Below are 17,653 nucleotides of genomic sequence, written 5' to 3'. Positions count from 1 at the left end.
ACCTTACCCGAATATCAATATACCGCAAAATTTCGGTATAACCGATATTCTAGTTATACGTATTGAAAATATACCATAAATTTCGGTAAGATATACGATATATAGTTTTCAGTACGATACGGTATACCATCACTATTTATTCCATATTTTTATAGGCAAAATAAAAATAAAATAATATAGATATTATAGATAGATTGGAGGAAGAACTAATCATCAGGCTCGGCTGAAAATCAGGCAAAATTCACATCTTCAATCCTCTGAACTCCCCTTCTTGTAGTCTCCGCTAATCTTGAAGTTGGTATAGTCCACCCGAGCTTTGACTTTACATTTGATTATGTGAACTCGTGATCTATCCCTTCTGTGTGAACTTTTGCCATTAAAATCTAATGCAAATGACTTGATTCTGCTGAGATTTTGACCAATCTTTCTTCGGTTATACCTTCGCGGGGCTGCTTGTATGAAACACGCAGCCGACGTCCTCCAATGATGGGAATCCTCCAATGATGGGAATATAACCTGAATGTGTGCTGCAGTTTCTTGTTGTGTAGTCTTCTATAGTGGTTGGCAACCTACTTGAGATCTTCGGCACTTAACGCAAAAATCTCAACTTGTACAAGGGCTCAAACTGTCCTTGTTGAAGTCAGCAAGTTTGCTGATGATTTTGGGACTAGAGCCCAAGCAATTACTGTTCTCCACAGAAATCACCTGGTTTGAGGGTAATTGAGTTGAAGATACCTGATTATAGTCCTTTATTTGATAAAATTCCGGCGAAAATCATTGCTTGTACTAGAAACTCACTGTCCTATGCGGGAAGATTAGAGTTGATTAGATCGGTTCTTCGAGGTGTAGAGTGCTATTGGCTATAGATCTTACCAACTCCAGAAGGGGTTATATCGAAGATATACGGGTTACACAGGAGTTTTTACTGGTCGTCAAGCACCCATCTGTCTCCCGGACAAAATATGTAGACCTATTGAAGGGGTTAGATTGGGTCTCAGAGATCTTAAGGCTTGGAATAAATCACTGTTATCAAAAGTGTTTTGGAATATTCATTAAAAAAAAGACTCCTTGTGGATGAATTTGCAAGTTGATAAAACCCGGTGGTCGAATTTTCCATCTCCAAGGAAAAACACTCCGATCTCCTATCATAAAAATTCCCAATTCGCCTTTTGGTGCTTCAACTCTTACATAAAGTTCTTGGGTTAATCATTTCTACTTTGCAGATTTCTGGGGTTGGATACCGAAAAGAGTGAATTCCTCATGACTTAAAAGCCTTGTCCTGATTATGGATGAAACAAGAAATAGGATGGAATCAGAAGACGGTGTGGTGGCACAGTTGAGAGATTGGTTTGATGGTAACAATAATAAGTTGAACAAAATGTGTCATTGGTTCTCTACTAATCCGATGATATGGCTGCAGAAACCACTAATCTGGAAACCAGGCATCATCCCAAAACATAGGTTGGCTTTTTGGTTGTTCGCTCATGAAAAATTCCTCACTAAGGATCGCCAACCCTATGTAATTGACAAGTTATGTGGCCTTTGTAAGTGTAATAATGAATCTTTCCAACATCTGTTTTTCTTGGTGTCATAAGACAAAGGAATTATGGAAGAAGGTGAGAGATTGGTTGGAGTTGAAGAAAACAATGGGGTCAGCACAAGCAATGCTCCGAGCTTTCAGAAGTTGCGATCGTGGCTCATCTCTAAAGTTGCAAATTTTCGTATTTCAGCCATTGCCGCGACCACATTATGGAGTATGGACTGATGTGTTGCCTTTTCCATTGATCTAGCTAGAGACCCGGGGGTATGTCCAGCGTATTTGTAGCTGGAGATCCGGTGTATGCCCTTTTACTTGTATGCTTATGGGTTTGCCATCGTTATTGTGTTATTAGACTGGTGCATAATGTTTAGTACACTACTAGGATGTTTGGACAGAGATTCAACGATGGGTCGCACACTCTGCCCAGGGCAATGCACGCTGACCCAGCGCACCGGCTGTGCTTCATACAGCTCACGCTAAGCTAGGGATATGTTGATTTCTCGTAGGTATACCCACTGTAATTGTACCGAACTATATTTGCCTTTTAACGGAGTTTTTTTCATTAAAAAAATTGAGTTGAAGAAACTCGTTTGACCTCCATTTGTAGTTGAATTCTCGAGTTGGCCCCTGATAATGAAGAGCATGTCCGCAAGATCCCTGATAATGAAGAGCATGTCCGTCGCAAGATCACCCTCACGAACGATGTATATCTACTTGGTGCTCAAGGAAGAGACCACTCGTCGGCATATTGCATCGAGCAATTGATCATCCATCTGTGAGAAAAATAGAACCTGGCAAATTTTCAACATTAAGTGCACCATTTTGAAGCAGTCACATAGCCAAAGATCTTGTATAGGTGGCATTCCAAAATTTGAAAATATTAATGAGTGTAAAAGTAATTTGAAATCAAGATAGGAGAAGGCGACCCTCTGCGAACTTCTCTCTGACTTCGTTAACAGAGTTTTTCAACTAAGATATTGATTTAAAAAAAATGTCGGGGAGGGAGAATTATACGCGTTTGATGAGATCCAAGCACAAGTGACGTTGGATTTCGCGGCTCAGATATGCTGGGAGACCTCGCAAAATAGCTTCTTCATGTACACCTCGAGTGGTTATACTCATCAAAACGCCTCACATATCTTCTCAGATCTTCTGGAAGTTGACGGTGTCTCATCAATTATTCAGTGTCTCCTTGCTTCAGTCTCCATTGCTCGAGCCTTACTGTTAAAGACTGCAGGTATGTCTACATGCAGACAAGATAGGACGTAAATCAAACCATTTCGGAACAAACAATCTAGCATCTAAGACAATACAGTAGACTGTTCCAACTTCACCTCCTCCAATGATCATAGAAAAAATAACATGTTAAAGAAATCATAAATGAGAATAAGAAAGGAAAAATCTGACAGCTGACCTCCATATTACTATAAGATGTGCAAACAAAGCAAGATCCAAGATGAAGATGAGTATGGAAAACGACGTTCCCCCAATAAAAGTTCTTGTCCACGGGTTTTGCCCATATGAACTAGGATCGCGAAACATAGGAGTTACCAAGATAGCCACATTGTCATCGAGCTCTTAGAGATGTAGAAGACCATAAATTGAAGTGAATTTCCATCGTTCTCTTTAAGAAACAAATGTACACTAGAGAAGCAACACGTTTTGTGACCAAGTCTTCGAATATCTCAAAATCGAAACTAATATCTTCATCAGGGTCACAACTTCTAAACACATCAGTGCCAAGAATCCACAAACTCCACTCTCAGCTATCATCAGAGTCTCAATTCGATTATTTGATCAAGCATTTTGTAGGGCTGTTTCTTTTCTACACATTGATTTCCAGCAAGACACAAACCGGTCAACTGACAGCATGTACCATGCTCCACCCAAGACCTATGATTTCCAAGTCTTTTTTATAATAGAGTAATATGCATTTACATTGTGGGGAAAAAAAAAAGAATGAGAGAGATATATAATGGGTCAATTTCAGTTATATATGAATTATTATGTGATATAATGAGTTGTCTGTTAAGGTGAAGCCAAAACTTAAAAATATCGGTTAAAGTTTTGGTTAATGGGCTTTAATATATCTGATAAGTTGTGGATCTTTATAATTTTTGTCTTTATAATGGGCCAAAACGTAATTATCAGAATATAATGATAGACATTATCGATATAACGGTCATGGTCCTCGGATCGCGTGTTATCACATTTTTTATTCTCTACCTCATTATAGAAAATAGTTTGGAGAGAAAACTAAAGGATTTTGTTAATGAAGAACGCATAAATCTGGAAGATAAGACTCGTTCTGAGAAATTAAAGATTATGACATAAAGCACGCTTCCGATTTAGTTTTCAGTTGAATTCTTAATAATTTGGCATGATGAATTCTGTGGTTATATGGATTTTCTCCAACAAGTTGTATCACAGTCACTCTGGTTAAACCATTGAGATTTTGTTTAAAGTTTCTGCATGATGTTTGTTCCAGATCTAGAAAAGAAAATTCTGTTTGAAATTTTTTAATATGGCTTCAGAACTGAATAAGAATTTTGGTTGAAGACAATTATGCAAGTGGTTACAATTCGGCTTTAGTAAAGGGATTTTGGTTGAAAACAATTATGCAAGTGGTTAAAATTCTCGCCAAAATCGACCTAGGTTACGCCTAGACAGTGGCAGGCGCGTAGGGGCGCCTCCGCACACTTAGGATTGTCCCAGATAGGTGCAAGGGCACAATTTCAGGTGCCCCCCGTGCGAGGGGTTTTTTTTTAAAATATTATAAATTAATTAAAGCATTGTAAAAATATGACAAGTTTGGAGAATTTGTAAAAGTAGTACAATCCGGGACTTACTGTCCCGGATTCAGATTTTTTATTTTTTTTTTTGAAAAAAAAAAAGAAAAAGAAAGTGGGGGTGGCACGGATTCTAGAATCCGTGTGTCCAATCCGTGTCTCCGGACTTTAATTTTTTTATTATTTTTTTTAAAAAAAAGGGAGATCGGCGACTGTTTGTGCAAAACCGTCGCTATTGGCGACGGTTTAATCAAAAACCGTCGCTAATATTAACTGCAATCTGAATCCGTGGCAGAAGGTCACGGATTGACCCCTTGACTTTTAATTCCCGTGACTACTTCTAATATTTAAATGCGGTGCCCTCCTCCTCATTTCGCATCGAAGTCGAGCAAGCCGCAGGAGCAATTCTTTGTTTCGAATACCGATCTTCAATTTTTCCATTTATTAACGAAAGTCTTCGACATTTTTCAGAATAATTAGAGGTAACGATATTTTTTGTTGTTAATAATATTTATTATTGTTCGATCGTTATACCAGTTTTAAGTAATATCAATAAGTATAATATTAATTATATTATTGCAATTATAATACAGTGATTTAGAAATTTTGGAATAATAATAACTACACTTAATTTAGTTACGATAATTATATTTACGTGATATAATCTTATATCTACAATAATTACAATAATTATAATAATTATATTTAATTTATGTGATATATATTATATCTACAATAATTAACGATTAAACTTAATTTTATGACAATAATTATATTGACGTGATATAATCTTATATATACAATAATCACATTAATTACAATAATTAAATTTAATTTACGTGAAATTTAATTACAATAATTATATTACGTGATATAATATTACAATAATCACAATAATTATTTTTAAAATATTTTTTTTACGTGAATTTTAAGTATTATTGGACTAATTATTTACGTGAATTGTTAATAATATTTAAATGTTAATTATTTATTTGTTAATTATATTTAATGGTTAAGTATTCAATTGTTAATTATTTTTAATAATTATTTANGAATATCACGTAAATGTTGCTCCGGTGCAATAGGAATGTTCTCTGTCACTGTTGCTCCAGACATTAACACACGCGCCGATGTCCCTTCATTTGCATTGTCAACATGATGATCATCTTCTCCGTCACTTGATGTAGCATACAAATCATCATCGCTATTCATGACATGATGCGAACTGTCCCCAAATAAATCATCTTGCTCAGGCATGTGTTCTGTAATTGGGGTTGGAATATTTGCATCCACAGTAGAACTATCAAAATGTCTAACATTTGTGGTATTATCCTCATCAGCCCATGAATTTAAATCCAATTGACCTGTTCTAGTAGAACCCCATGCGACATCAACTCCTGATGGACCCGTGATATGATGATCCCAACCCCCTGAAGTAAAATCCCATTCTCGTCTTGTATTCATCCCCCATGCATAGTCTTCTTCAGTGTGAGCCGTGATATGGTGATCCCAAAGACCAGTGTCGATCCCAGAGTATGTATGAGCTAACTGTTCATCGACGTGATACATAAAAGGTCCGCTTCATTCAAACCTACTGTTCCCAAACCTTGCGTTATTAGNAATATAATATTTGTTAACTAATGATTTTTTTGTTTGCAAGATGGCTAAAAATACAGATAATGTGTTGTATTTGCGGGGTAGACACATATCAAATAGTATCAACGCTGAGAACATGGATGCACTAATTCCTCCACGTCGATCTGACAAATGTCTTTGGAGATTGCTTAATGCTGGGATTCACCTCCGTGTCCGCCTATGTCTTGCACGCATGGGCTTCTATGGTGTCATTCAGTGTGGTCCTATTAAATATTATGATAATCATTTGCTTACATCCAANGCTCTTCAATGTAACGAGCCGACGAGCTATAACAATATTTCGTTGACAACTTGATGCAGAATTTTGATGGGTCGATCTCCAACTTGCGATGCACATAATTCACCAATTGAGAAAATGTAGTAGACCGAGAGATTTTAATGGGCCTTGTCGCGGGGATACTATATCCAACCCTACCATCTTCAATAATGACATAGCCACCTACGTACAGTAAGANTAGACCATTGCCTAAATAATATGATTACTGATGAAAGCACTGAAGAGGACGTGGCACAATATTCTCGTTGTGTTGCATTAATGATCATTGGTGGATGTATGTTTCCGGACTCGGAAGGTGCTGCTGTGAAACTTATGTATTTACAGTTTCTTGAGGACATAGAATTAGTGAATACGTTTAGCTGGGGTTCTGCAGTGTTGGCATATCTTTATAGAGAGTTGTGCGACACATCAATGAAATTAAAGGTCGATTTGTGTGGCCCTGTTCAGATATTGCAGGTATTTTTACACTTCTACGATCATTATATTTGTTGTACTTAATTTTTCTTATGATTTGACTATTTATGTCGTATGTTATTGCGNTTAATAATAATTTCTTTCTGCAAATTGAAATTGACAAACCATAAAAACCCTAATTTCTCAAATATACCTTTTGATTATTATAAAATGACGTCCTATTCTTTTCGTGAAAGATTTTACATTTAAATATCATAAATTCCTTTTCTGTCGGCTTTTTTATGGCTTCTTAACTATGATTATTATATATATATTTTTTATAAAATAAAAAGATTTGGTCGAACATAACATAAATAATACAATTAAAATGTAAGAAATTGTTGAAATTACCTTTTCAAATGTCGTTGTACGGAATTTGTAATTAAATCAGCTACCAGAGTTTAATATCTGCAATAAATTACAAACATTATCAGATATAATATACATAAAATAATTCAATATAAAAAGAAAAAACAGAGATTCGACTTAGACTCGGCGCAATTCTCCCAAATTCTGATACTCAGCACAATTCTTCCAAATCAAATTCTGAATTACCGAGACTCGGCGCAATTCTCTAAAATTCTGACATTCGACAGAAAATTATCAAATCAAATTAGGAATTCCGATAATCACACGATCGACGCAATTTATAAAGGGAGGAGAATCACGGATTCTTTATAACTAACAAAAAATACCACGGAGTGAAAAAAAATGCTGCGCAAGAAGAATGCCGAAAGCTTGAGCTGAAGAATCGATGAATTCGCCAAATACTCGGTGCAATTTTATTACATATTTTTCAAAATTGTTCTGTATATAACCACACAAATTAATTTGACAATAAAAATTAATATAATTTACTTATATTAAACTAAACACTATTTCATATATAATTTTTTTAAAAACGTAACAAAATACTTTATAATTTCATTAGTATTAAGTACACTAATATTAACTCATTCTTATATTAAATTAAATTATTTATATTAAAAATACTAACCTTGAAATATTTTCAAAAATCAAAAAATCATATTTATTATTTTTTTAATATTCAAACTATTTTTTAATAACGCGATTAATATTAAAAATATACAATTTAACTAAATTATACTTAATCATATAATGTTAATGAACAAAATTATAATTACATTAATATAATATAAATAATACAAACAAAATATTAAAAAATTAATTACATTACCTTCTCAGACGTAATTATACGGAACTTGTAATAATATCAACGGACGATGTTAATATCTGAAACATTACCTCTTCGTATCTCTTCAAATGAAATGGATGATAAAATCAACAAATAATATTAATCTATGATCGAAGTAGAAAATATGGATTTTGCGCATATAAATCGGATGAAAGAAATAATATGCGAGAATGAATATGAGGAACAATTATTTTCGGCGACGATGGAAAGAATACCGCAATTCTATTTAAAGGAAGAAAACACTCGGCGATGATGGAAAGAATACCGCAACGTTATTTAAAGGAAGAAAACACACGGAGTGGACACGTATTCTTAGAATCCGTGACAGTCTGTTGCTGATTCTATTAGCGACGGTTTTTGTTTAAACCGTCGCAAACAGCGAGTGTTTTTTATTAAACCGTCGCCAATAGCGACGGTTTTGCACAAACAGTCGCCGATCTCCCTTTTTTTAAAAAAAATTAAAAAATTAAAATCCGGATACACGGATTGGACACGGATTCTAGAATCCGTGCCAGACCCACCCCCACTTTTTTTTCTTTTTTTTTTTCAAAAAATAAAAAATAAAAAATCTGAATCTGGGACAGTAAGTCCCGGATTGTACTACTTTTACAAATTCTCCAAACTTACCATATTTTTACAATGCTTTAATTAATTTATAATATTTTTTTAAAAAAAACCCGTGCGAGGTGTGGATTTTTTTAATTTTTTTAGGGTTCAAGTTTATTCAGTTTTAGTTTAAATTATAAGTTATTCAAATAATGATATGGTTATGTATATTTTTAAATATATTGATTGAAATAAAATATCTTTAAAGTGACATCTTTTATGTAGATCGATTTTATTTTAAAATATAAAATAATTTTTTTGGGTGTATGTAATATGTATGGATACTATTCTACTCTAAATAAGTTCAATATTTAATATAATTACATACGTACTTGTGATAATAAACATGTGATAGATGTTCGGGTTTCATGTGAATAATAAATTGACTCAAAAGAAGGTTGTTATTTGACATGATAGTAACTATCAGTGTTTGACTGTTGCGCTAGGATATCACTTACAAGTTGATATTTTGTCCAAAGATAAAACATTAATGGAATGTTCTGTGTGGTTTGCAAACTCAAGAAATTCGCCTATGGCCTCAAGCAGATATCTCGATAATGGTATTTTAAATTTCATCAAGTGATCATCTCGTTTGGTTTTGAGATGAATTTGATCGACGATTGTGTGTATCATAAGTTTAGTGGGAGTAAGCATATATTTTCTGGTTGTATATGTTCATGACATCCTACTCGTTAACAACGATATAGAGCTGTTGCATAACACCAAAGAATTTCTAGCTAAGAATTTTGAGATGAAAGATTTTGGTGATGCATCTTTTGTGCTGGGTATCTAGATATATCGGAATCATTCCCGAGATATTCTTGGATTATCATAGAAAAACTATATCGAGAAAGTTCTCAAGCGATATGGGTAGCAAGACTATAACCCAACGGATACTCATGTAGATAAGCGAGACAAATTTAGTCTCAAATAGTATCCTAAGAATGATTTTGAGGAAAATGAAATGTAGAAGATTCCTTATGCATCTATGGTAGGGAGTCTGATGTATGCTCATGTTTATACACGTCTAGATATTGCGTATGTTGCATGAATGTTGGGAAGATATCTAAGTAATCCATGAGTTGAACATTGAAAAACAGTCAAAAGATTTTTACGGTACCTACAGAGAACAAAAGATTACATACTCATATATCGGAGGTTGTATCATCTTGAGGTCATTGGGTATACTGACTCCGATTTTTGATACCAATATAGTATGAAATCTACGTCGGGCTGCATCTCTCCTGGAGGGAGGTGCCATTTCCTGGAAGAGTACTAAACAGTCTTTTATAGTCACTTTCGTCATGGCAGCTGAGTTTGTAGCATGTTATGAGACATTCAATTATGGGATATGGCTGTAAAAAAATTTTACGAGACTGCGCATTGTTGATGGCCTTGACAATAATTCAGCAGTCATATATTCTAATACCAACAGAAGTTCGACGAAGTCAAAACATATTGACATCAAGTTTCTGGTTGATAAAGAAAGAATCGAGAGTGTCAAGTTGTCTATTGAGCATATTGGTACAAACTCCATGGTTGCGGATGCGCTTATTAAGGGACTATCACCCAAACAGTTTCATGAGCACATTGCTCGTATGGATGTTATGTCAATTGAAGATATTGGGTTTTAGTGGGAACTTGTTATTTTAAATGTTTTTCGGTTGTAGACATTTTTATTTACAGTTATGTAAATATATTTTCTGCATAAATAAATTTCAAGTTAAGTTGCACTCTTATTATGGTTTAAAATTTGATCTCAATGAAGTTTAAGGAAGACGGCCAATTGAAAATAAGCATGTTGTGATCACATTACATGGAATTTCCATGCTACTCATCCACTTCATAATTCATATCATTCAGTTGTGTTGGCATATGTGTACATTGATGGGTTGAGTTACCTTACGTGTAGCGGAGACTGCTTTGATTCTATACGCATGTAATTGATTGACTGGATTCGTTATAGATACATTTCGGTAATGACAACATTTTTGATCTCATAAAGTTATTTCACAAAACATAATTATAAAATTACAAATATAGCTCGAGTATGATACTGTTGGTCAATTTCATTTCTATGTGAATTATTATGTTATGCGTTGTCTGTTAATGTGAAGTCTAAAACTTAAAGTGATCGGTTAAGGTTTTGGTTAATGATTTAATATATTTAATATGTTGTTGACTTTTAATGTGTAGAGATAAAAATATAATTTTTATTTTTATGATGAACTAAAATAGAAATATTAAAATATAATAATAGACATTATCTATATAATGATCATGGTACACAGTTCGCGCATTATCACATTTCATATTCTCTACCTTCACTAGAGAAAATAGTTCTGAAAAAAAAAACTAAAGGATTCCCTCAAAGAAGAATGCGTAGATCTCAAAGATCAAGTCTCGTTCTAAAGAATTAAGAATTAGATACGCCTCCACTTTAGTTTTCATTTGAATTCTTAATGATTTGACATTATAAATTTTGTGGTTGTATATATTTTCCCAACGTTAGATACATGGCTGACCAGCATGTATAGTAAGTAGTTAATTGTAGGCAGCACCGGTGACAACTCCCGTTGCTTTTATAATCTGAGCACTTAATGGGAATATAACATACAGTCTGGGAATATATTATCAAAGCACGATCAAAGCAAGGGCCTTGTTTTTGTGATTAGCTCGACGATTTCTCGCTGCATGCATGATAAACCAGTTGACAAACTGCAATGTGTAGAGTTAACACACCGTAAAACATATAAATTATTACTGAATAGCGTCGTGTTTAAAGCCAAAAAATGAAGCGAAACGTGAGTTCATCTTCTTCTGCCATTTAAGAACAATGCAACTAAACTCACCGAACATGAAAGGTAAAGCGTTAGTCCTAGAAAAATGCTTGCTTTATAATTTTAGCAACCCCAAAAACAGTACGAGTCACACACCTCACAAGCTTCTCGTTCTTCGTCTCCATTCTGATGAAGCATGCAAACTTAATCTCTCTCTTCAAATGGAAATCTGATACAAATATATATATATACACACACACACACACGAAACAGAATGACCCTTTGATCATGAATTAAAATAACAAAATTTTTGATGCACACTCACATGTGCAGAAACCCGAATAAAAAATTCAAAAGACTTGAATGAAGAGATTTTACTTCCAGCCTCGTGGTGATGCCGATACGGGGAAGTTTGCAGACAGATTCAGAATGGTCGGCTGTTGGGATTCTTTCTACTAAGATTTTTCAACATCCGCCATCGGTCAAAGAAGAGACACGCGCCAATTAAAACAAGCAATTTAATAAGAGAATGGCACTTTGGTCCCTCAAATTAGAAGGTGTAATTAATGTGGTCCTTCATGTTTCGACAGTTGTAATATTTTTGCTGCACAAAACTGCCAAATCTGCGACACATTTGGTCCGTCCCAACCATTGGCCTAAACCATTGAAAGCTTCAAGATTGACATTGTAGTAGAGGGTACACAAACCTGAAAATCCCAATAGATAATCGAACACATTTTTCTTTAATTTCCTAGCCGAACAAATTCTATCGTAACAATCCATTAAACTGTTTCTGTTAAAAAAAAAAGAAGAAGAGTGTTAAATCGAGACTATAGTTAGACTTTATCTCTACGAATTCACTCAACACCCAATATTTATGAAACACGACAATTGTCTTTCAAGATAAAACGATTTATGTTTTTGATAATAACATTTCAAATCACAAAACCGGATGAAATTCTAGATGTTTATGAACTATCTGTATAAAAGATGATTCACAGTTGAAATCATTATCTTATTTGTATTTGTCGCAATCTTTATGTTGCAAATTTCAAGTCTTGCCGCTCTTTTTTTTAAAAAAAAAAACAAGAAAAAAGTCAATGTCACTTGATTAATCACATCTTCTGTGGTGGTTTTGTAACGAAAGGAAAAAAAACTCCGAGTTACTTGTCAAGAAATTCATTAAATCTTCCTATCGTATGGCTTAGACTTCTATCCACTTCCACGTATATCGATTGAATTTTACTGATAGCAACAACCATTTGAGCACATCTACATGCATACCATAGGGTAGTTTTAGATGAAATATTTCCTGGTTAAAAAAAAAGTTGGAAAAAACAAAATACTCTTGCTCAAGTAAATTAAAACAAAAAGAACTGCATAAAGAAGATCAATGGGAAATGTAAGAATCAACTTATATATTCTTCGTATGATAGAACAAAGCAATTATAACAAAAGATCTAACATTAGTGTCCTATGGTGGGGTTGTCTACTTATCTATTTCATTATGAAATGACCTGTGTAGTTATATGTTTCACTTCTGTACATAGCTGCACCATTTCTTTCTAACTCTTGTGATATATCAGGTTTCATTTCCAGTCGATTCCCACTTCAAAAACTCGCATGCTTTACATCGACGAGCACTTTCAAGGCGACCCTTCGAATGAGACCCCATTTTCTTGATACTTTGGTAAGTGATTTGCAGATAGGCCTTGAAGCAATTTTATGACTTCAAACGTATCATCAAGATAGTATTTTGCCATGCTCGGTTTTTGACCAACTGTGCAAGCGAAAACTTCTGCAGAATCCAGCAATGAATGGTCCGTGACCGAACTTGCAATGGCCTCGAACATGTCCTCGTCTGATCTGTCATCACCGATGCACAATACGAAATCGGCTGGCTTTCTTTTATTTGCCATGGTTTCCATTAGATTCTTCACCACAACACCTTTGCTTACGCCCTGAAACACAGATGAATGAAGAAATGAGATTAAAGTATTAATACAATTATTGTATTACCCAGGTAAAGTGTTTCTGTAACATGTACTAGTTTTCCGATCAAGAAATTAATCGAAATATAGATGTAACGGTCAGACATCTCCCTATGTACCTGTGGTTTCACCTCAACTATTTGTTGGCCACTGCTTACGACTACGGGGTCGTTGGCAAGCACACTCTCTAAGTGATCCAGAAGCTCCTTCGCCTGCCAAGAGCCAAAGTCAGGGTCCGCTTCTTGATAATGCCAAACTAAAGCACTCTCCTTCTGTTCAACAGATGAACCGTCGGTAGCTTCTGTGTAATGTTCCATCACCGGCAAGACAATTCTTTTCCAGTCCAATTCGACTGCTAACCCGCAAGATTCCCATGCCGAATTTTTCATCCATCTGGCAGGAGACCCAAAAAATGAATTTACCAAAATGTAAAAATAATTAACCCAAAATAAGAAAGTGTAATAAAAGATGATGACAATACCTGGTGAAGTAACCGTGCTCGGCAGATAGTCCGAGTCTCTCACATTGAGAGAACCACTTCCCAAGTGAATCCGTGCCTCTGCCACTGACAATAAACACGACATTTTTGGGATCATTACACAAACTATTCAAGACTGAAATAACTTCAGAGGTTGGAGATTTGTCGACTCGATCTGGGGGCATCATGGTTCCATCATAATCAAGAAGGATAAGCCGGCTATTCGTATTGTTATAAGCAGAAACGATATGCTCCACTGAAAGCTTCCTAAAATTCGGACCTAAAGCAACAACTCGTGAATTCAAACCGAATCCAATGCCCCAACACCTCTTTGTGTAATGATCGGAACAAGCTCGTACAAGATCCTGATTGAAACTTCTAGCCCAATATGCAACATCGTGAGATTCAACATACTTGTAATGTTTCTCATGGCGCAGTTCTTTCTCAGAATCGGTCATCGTGATTCCCAAAACCATAGCATCGGCAACACTGTTGATGTCCCAAGGATTGACCCGAATCGCACCGCTAAGGGATGGAGAACATCCAATGAATTCGGACACAATAATGACACTTTTTCTTGATGCGTCAGAATCTTCACGTCCAAGAACCTTATCTAACTCAGGGCCACCTTGCCTAGATACTGTGTACTTATATGGTACCAAATTCATTCCATCCCTAACCGCATTAACCACAATACATTCAGAAATCGCAAAATATGCCACTTTTTCTTGAAAAGAAATAGGTCCATTCAAACAAACAATTGGCTGATAGCCCGGTTTACCGTATTTTTTATTGATCTCACCAGCAACTTTATCGATCTCACTTTGAAGTTCTTGAATATCCTTTCCCTGACTCCTCGGTGGGTTCATGATCTGAATCAAAATGACACTTCCCCGATACATAGGATTCTCATCCAAAAGCAATCCCAACGCCATAAACTTCAAACTAATCCCTTTGAACATGTCCATATCATCCACACCTAACAACACAATTTTCCCACCATATTTTATCTTCAATTCCTTAACCTTTTTCGCAGTTTCTTGCAATGACATGATAGATTTAATCTGGCCCATATGAATCCCAACAGGAAGGATCTTAATGCTAACAGTTCTCCCATAATAATCCAATCCAATATACCCCCTCTTGGATTGATAATCCAGTCCAAGCATCCTGCTACAACATGACAAGAAATGTCTCGCATAATCAAAAGTATGGAATCCGATAAGATCACAATTCAAAAGGGCCCTCAAAATCTCCTCCCTAACTGGTAAAGTCCGAAAAATTTCCGAAGAAGGAAACGGGATATGAAGGAAGAATCCAAGTTTCACCCTATGATGCCTCTTCCTCAAGAAAGTAGGCAGAAGCATGAGATGATAATCATGCACCCAGACATAATCCTCATCTGGATTGATAACTTCCATTACTTTATCAGCAAAAATCTTGTTCGCTATTACATATCCCTGCCACATAGCCTTGTCAAATCTGACCCCATGATTAGATGTCAAAGGCAACATATAGTGAAACAAAGGCCACAAATAATGCTTGCAAAAACCATGATAGAACTTATTAATCAAATCAACTGATAAAAAAGTAGGCACACATTTGAACTTGTCAAACAAGAATTGTGCCACCTCTTCTTGTTCTGATGAATCAATCTCCACTCCCAAACACCCAACAAACACAACCTCCACATTAGGGGGAAACCCATCTTTTAATTGCAAAACTAGGGCATCTTCATCCCAATCAAAGCACCATTTTTTGCCTTCATCTGGATCCTTGAAACACTTCAATGGCAGCTGATTGTAGACAATTATCCTCCTTTCTTGATTCACAGATGAAACAAGGTCAGACATTTCTGAGCCATCACCCATACCATTTTCTCCATCTTCAAAATCTGAGATGATCCCGGGTACCGATATAACTCTCGGGATACGAGTCCGATCACTGGAATAGTCATCCAGGTTCAAAAGATTGAAGTAAGATCTTGACAACATAATGAAAAAACAGAACAAATAAAAAAAAAACCCAAAAATATTGGATCAACTTGGATGAAAAAGAACGGAAAACAGTTTAATGTGCAATGAAAGTAAGGATTTTTCGACGCTTTCCAAGAGGGCTGGTGAAATATTTATCGTATGTGTCTCGCAGAATTCAATGGAATTCACTTCATTTAGCGTATATGTCACATATAAATTCCATTGAATAAAAGGAAAAAGGGCTGCAATAATAGTTTGAAATCTTTGAAAATTATTATGGACATATTGTTCACAAGGAAGGTGGTATGCTGCACAAGTAAAGATAAGAACGAAGGACCGACTTACCATATGGGACTTTCTTGTTTTTTTTTTTTTTTTAAATTCCATATGGGACTTTTAAGTATCCCCAATCCCCATCTCGACATTACTAGTACGTTTTATTTATTTATTATTTATTTATTTAGACCACATACACCCACATATCTAACTCATAATAAACAAATAATATCTCGTATATCCGAGCTGATACAATAGATGAATATTTGATCATTAATAATATGTTCGATTTCGCTAATCAAAATCTTCTCCGGTTAACATGTTGTATAGAACTTGTATAATTTGATTTATCTGACTAACGTGATCTGCATATTATTATGTCAGCACGAGAATTTACTCAGTGTGTATAGTTACATGTTCTCATCGAAATAATATTCATTATAAATTTTATCCATCAATATCAATTTCATTATTTCAAAAAATAATTCTTATGTTGGTGATCGAATGATTTCGCCCACCTAATTGTATTTACTTAAGCACAAGTTTAATGAAATGTAAAACTTTTATTGTGTCGTTACTTTATTGTAGTTTAATAATGTAGACATAGGGAAAATAATTTTGATTTCAAAAAGAGTCAAATATCTTATATTTAAAAAAAAAATTTGTTGAAAATGACAAAGGAGATAGCTTACAAATCATAACCACTGATATATATAATTTTAATTAATATAATAAATATAGATATACACACATTTTTCTTTACCCTTTAATTAAGATTTAAATATATGGTAGTTGCTATTTAAAAAAGGATTTAACTAAGAGAGGGACTGAGTATTGATTATGCAAATCCATCTACGTACTGTGAGAACCCGAATTTCCAGCAGCTAGCATTCTCGCAGCAGCTAGCAATATTCAATAGCAATGGAAAATTTCAACAGAAGCTAACAATTCCAGCAGCAGTCAATAATTCAGAAGATGATATTTTTCCAGCAGACAGAATCCAACAGCAGAAGAGCGAATTCCAGCAGACAATTACTGATTCAGCTTAGACTTGTAACTGAAGCATTAACACGGAATAAAGGCTGTTAATGGCAGATTATGGTCATTAATAGGGAGGCTAACAGTCATATTTTGGCCTATAAATAACACCCTCAATTCTCTGATTTGGTGTTACACAAATATTGAGAGTATTACTTAAATTTTCGAGCTAAGAGAGTGCCTTGTTTGAGCTGTAAAATCCAGTAGCGAGAACAACCAGATTTCCAGTAGACTTCAACCGAAACTCTAGAAAATTACTGTAAGTGGGCTTATGTATAAATATTTTGAAATCAGTTTGATAATATCTGTTTTAAAGCATATTTTATGTTGATTTCTGATATCTGATTTTGAAGTACTGAAACTCCCTAATGAACTAATGGTAGGAATATATATTCTGAACATTTCTGAATTCTGATTCTGATTCTGGCCTCACCCCTTAGAGGAGAGAACATATAGGGGACTGATATCAGTTTAGCCATGAAATTCACTAACGTTCTCAGTGCTTACTAATTCTGATTTTTGTTCTGAATATTGTGATTTCTGAATTCTGATTCCTGTTCTGGAAACAAGAGTTTTC

At 34.9% G+C, this 17,653-nt stretch overlaps 1 protein-coding gene and 1 pseudogene across 1 annotated transcript; both read right to left on the bottom strand.

The window, feature by feature from the left end:
- Positions 1–71: 71 nt before the first annotated feature.
- Positions 72–11,237, bottom strand: LOC140991053 (cyclic nucleotide-gated ion channel 17-like; annotated as a pseudogene).
- A 1,473-nt stretch (positions 11,238–12,710) lies between these two features.
- Positions 12,711–16,108, bottom strand: LOC140991508 (probable alpha,alpha-trehalose-phosphate synthase [UDP-forming] 11). The gene is made up of 3 exons (XM_073461486.1): positions 13,790–16,108; positions 13,428–13,701; positions 12,711–13,278 (listed from the first exon to the last, which is right to left on the bottom strand). Exons 1-3 carry the CDS (start codon positions 15,778–15,780, stop codon positions 12,964–12,966), a joined length of 2,580 nt encoding a protein of 859 aa, XP_073317587.1. The 5' UTR covers positions 15,781–16,108; the 3' UTR covers positions 12,711–12,963.
- Positions 16,109–17,653: the final 1,545 nt, after the last annotated feature.

Source organism: Primulina huaijiensis, chromosome 13, assembly GCF_012295235.1.
Source record: "Primulina huaijiensis isolate GDHJ02 chromosome 13, ASM1229523v2, whole genome shotgun sequence".
Taxonomy (NCBI): Eukaryota; Viridiplantae; Streptophyta; class Magnoliopsida; order Lamiales; family Gesneriaceae; genus Primulina; species Primulina huaijiensis.
This window is presented reverse-complemented; position numbering and strand designations above follow the sequence as displayed.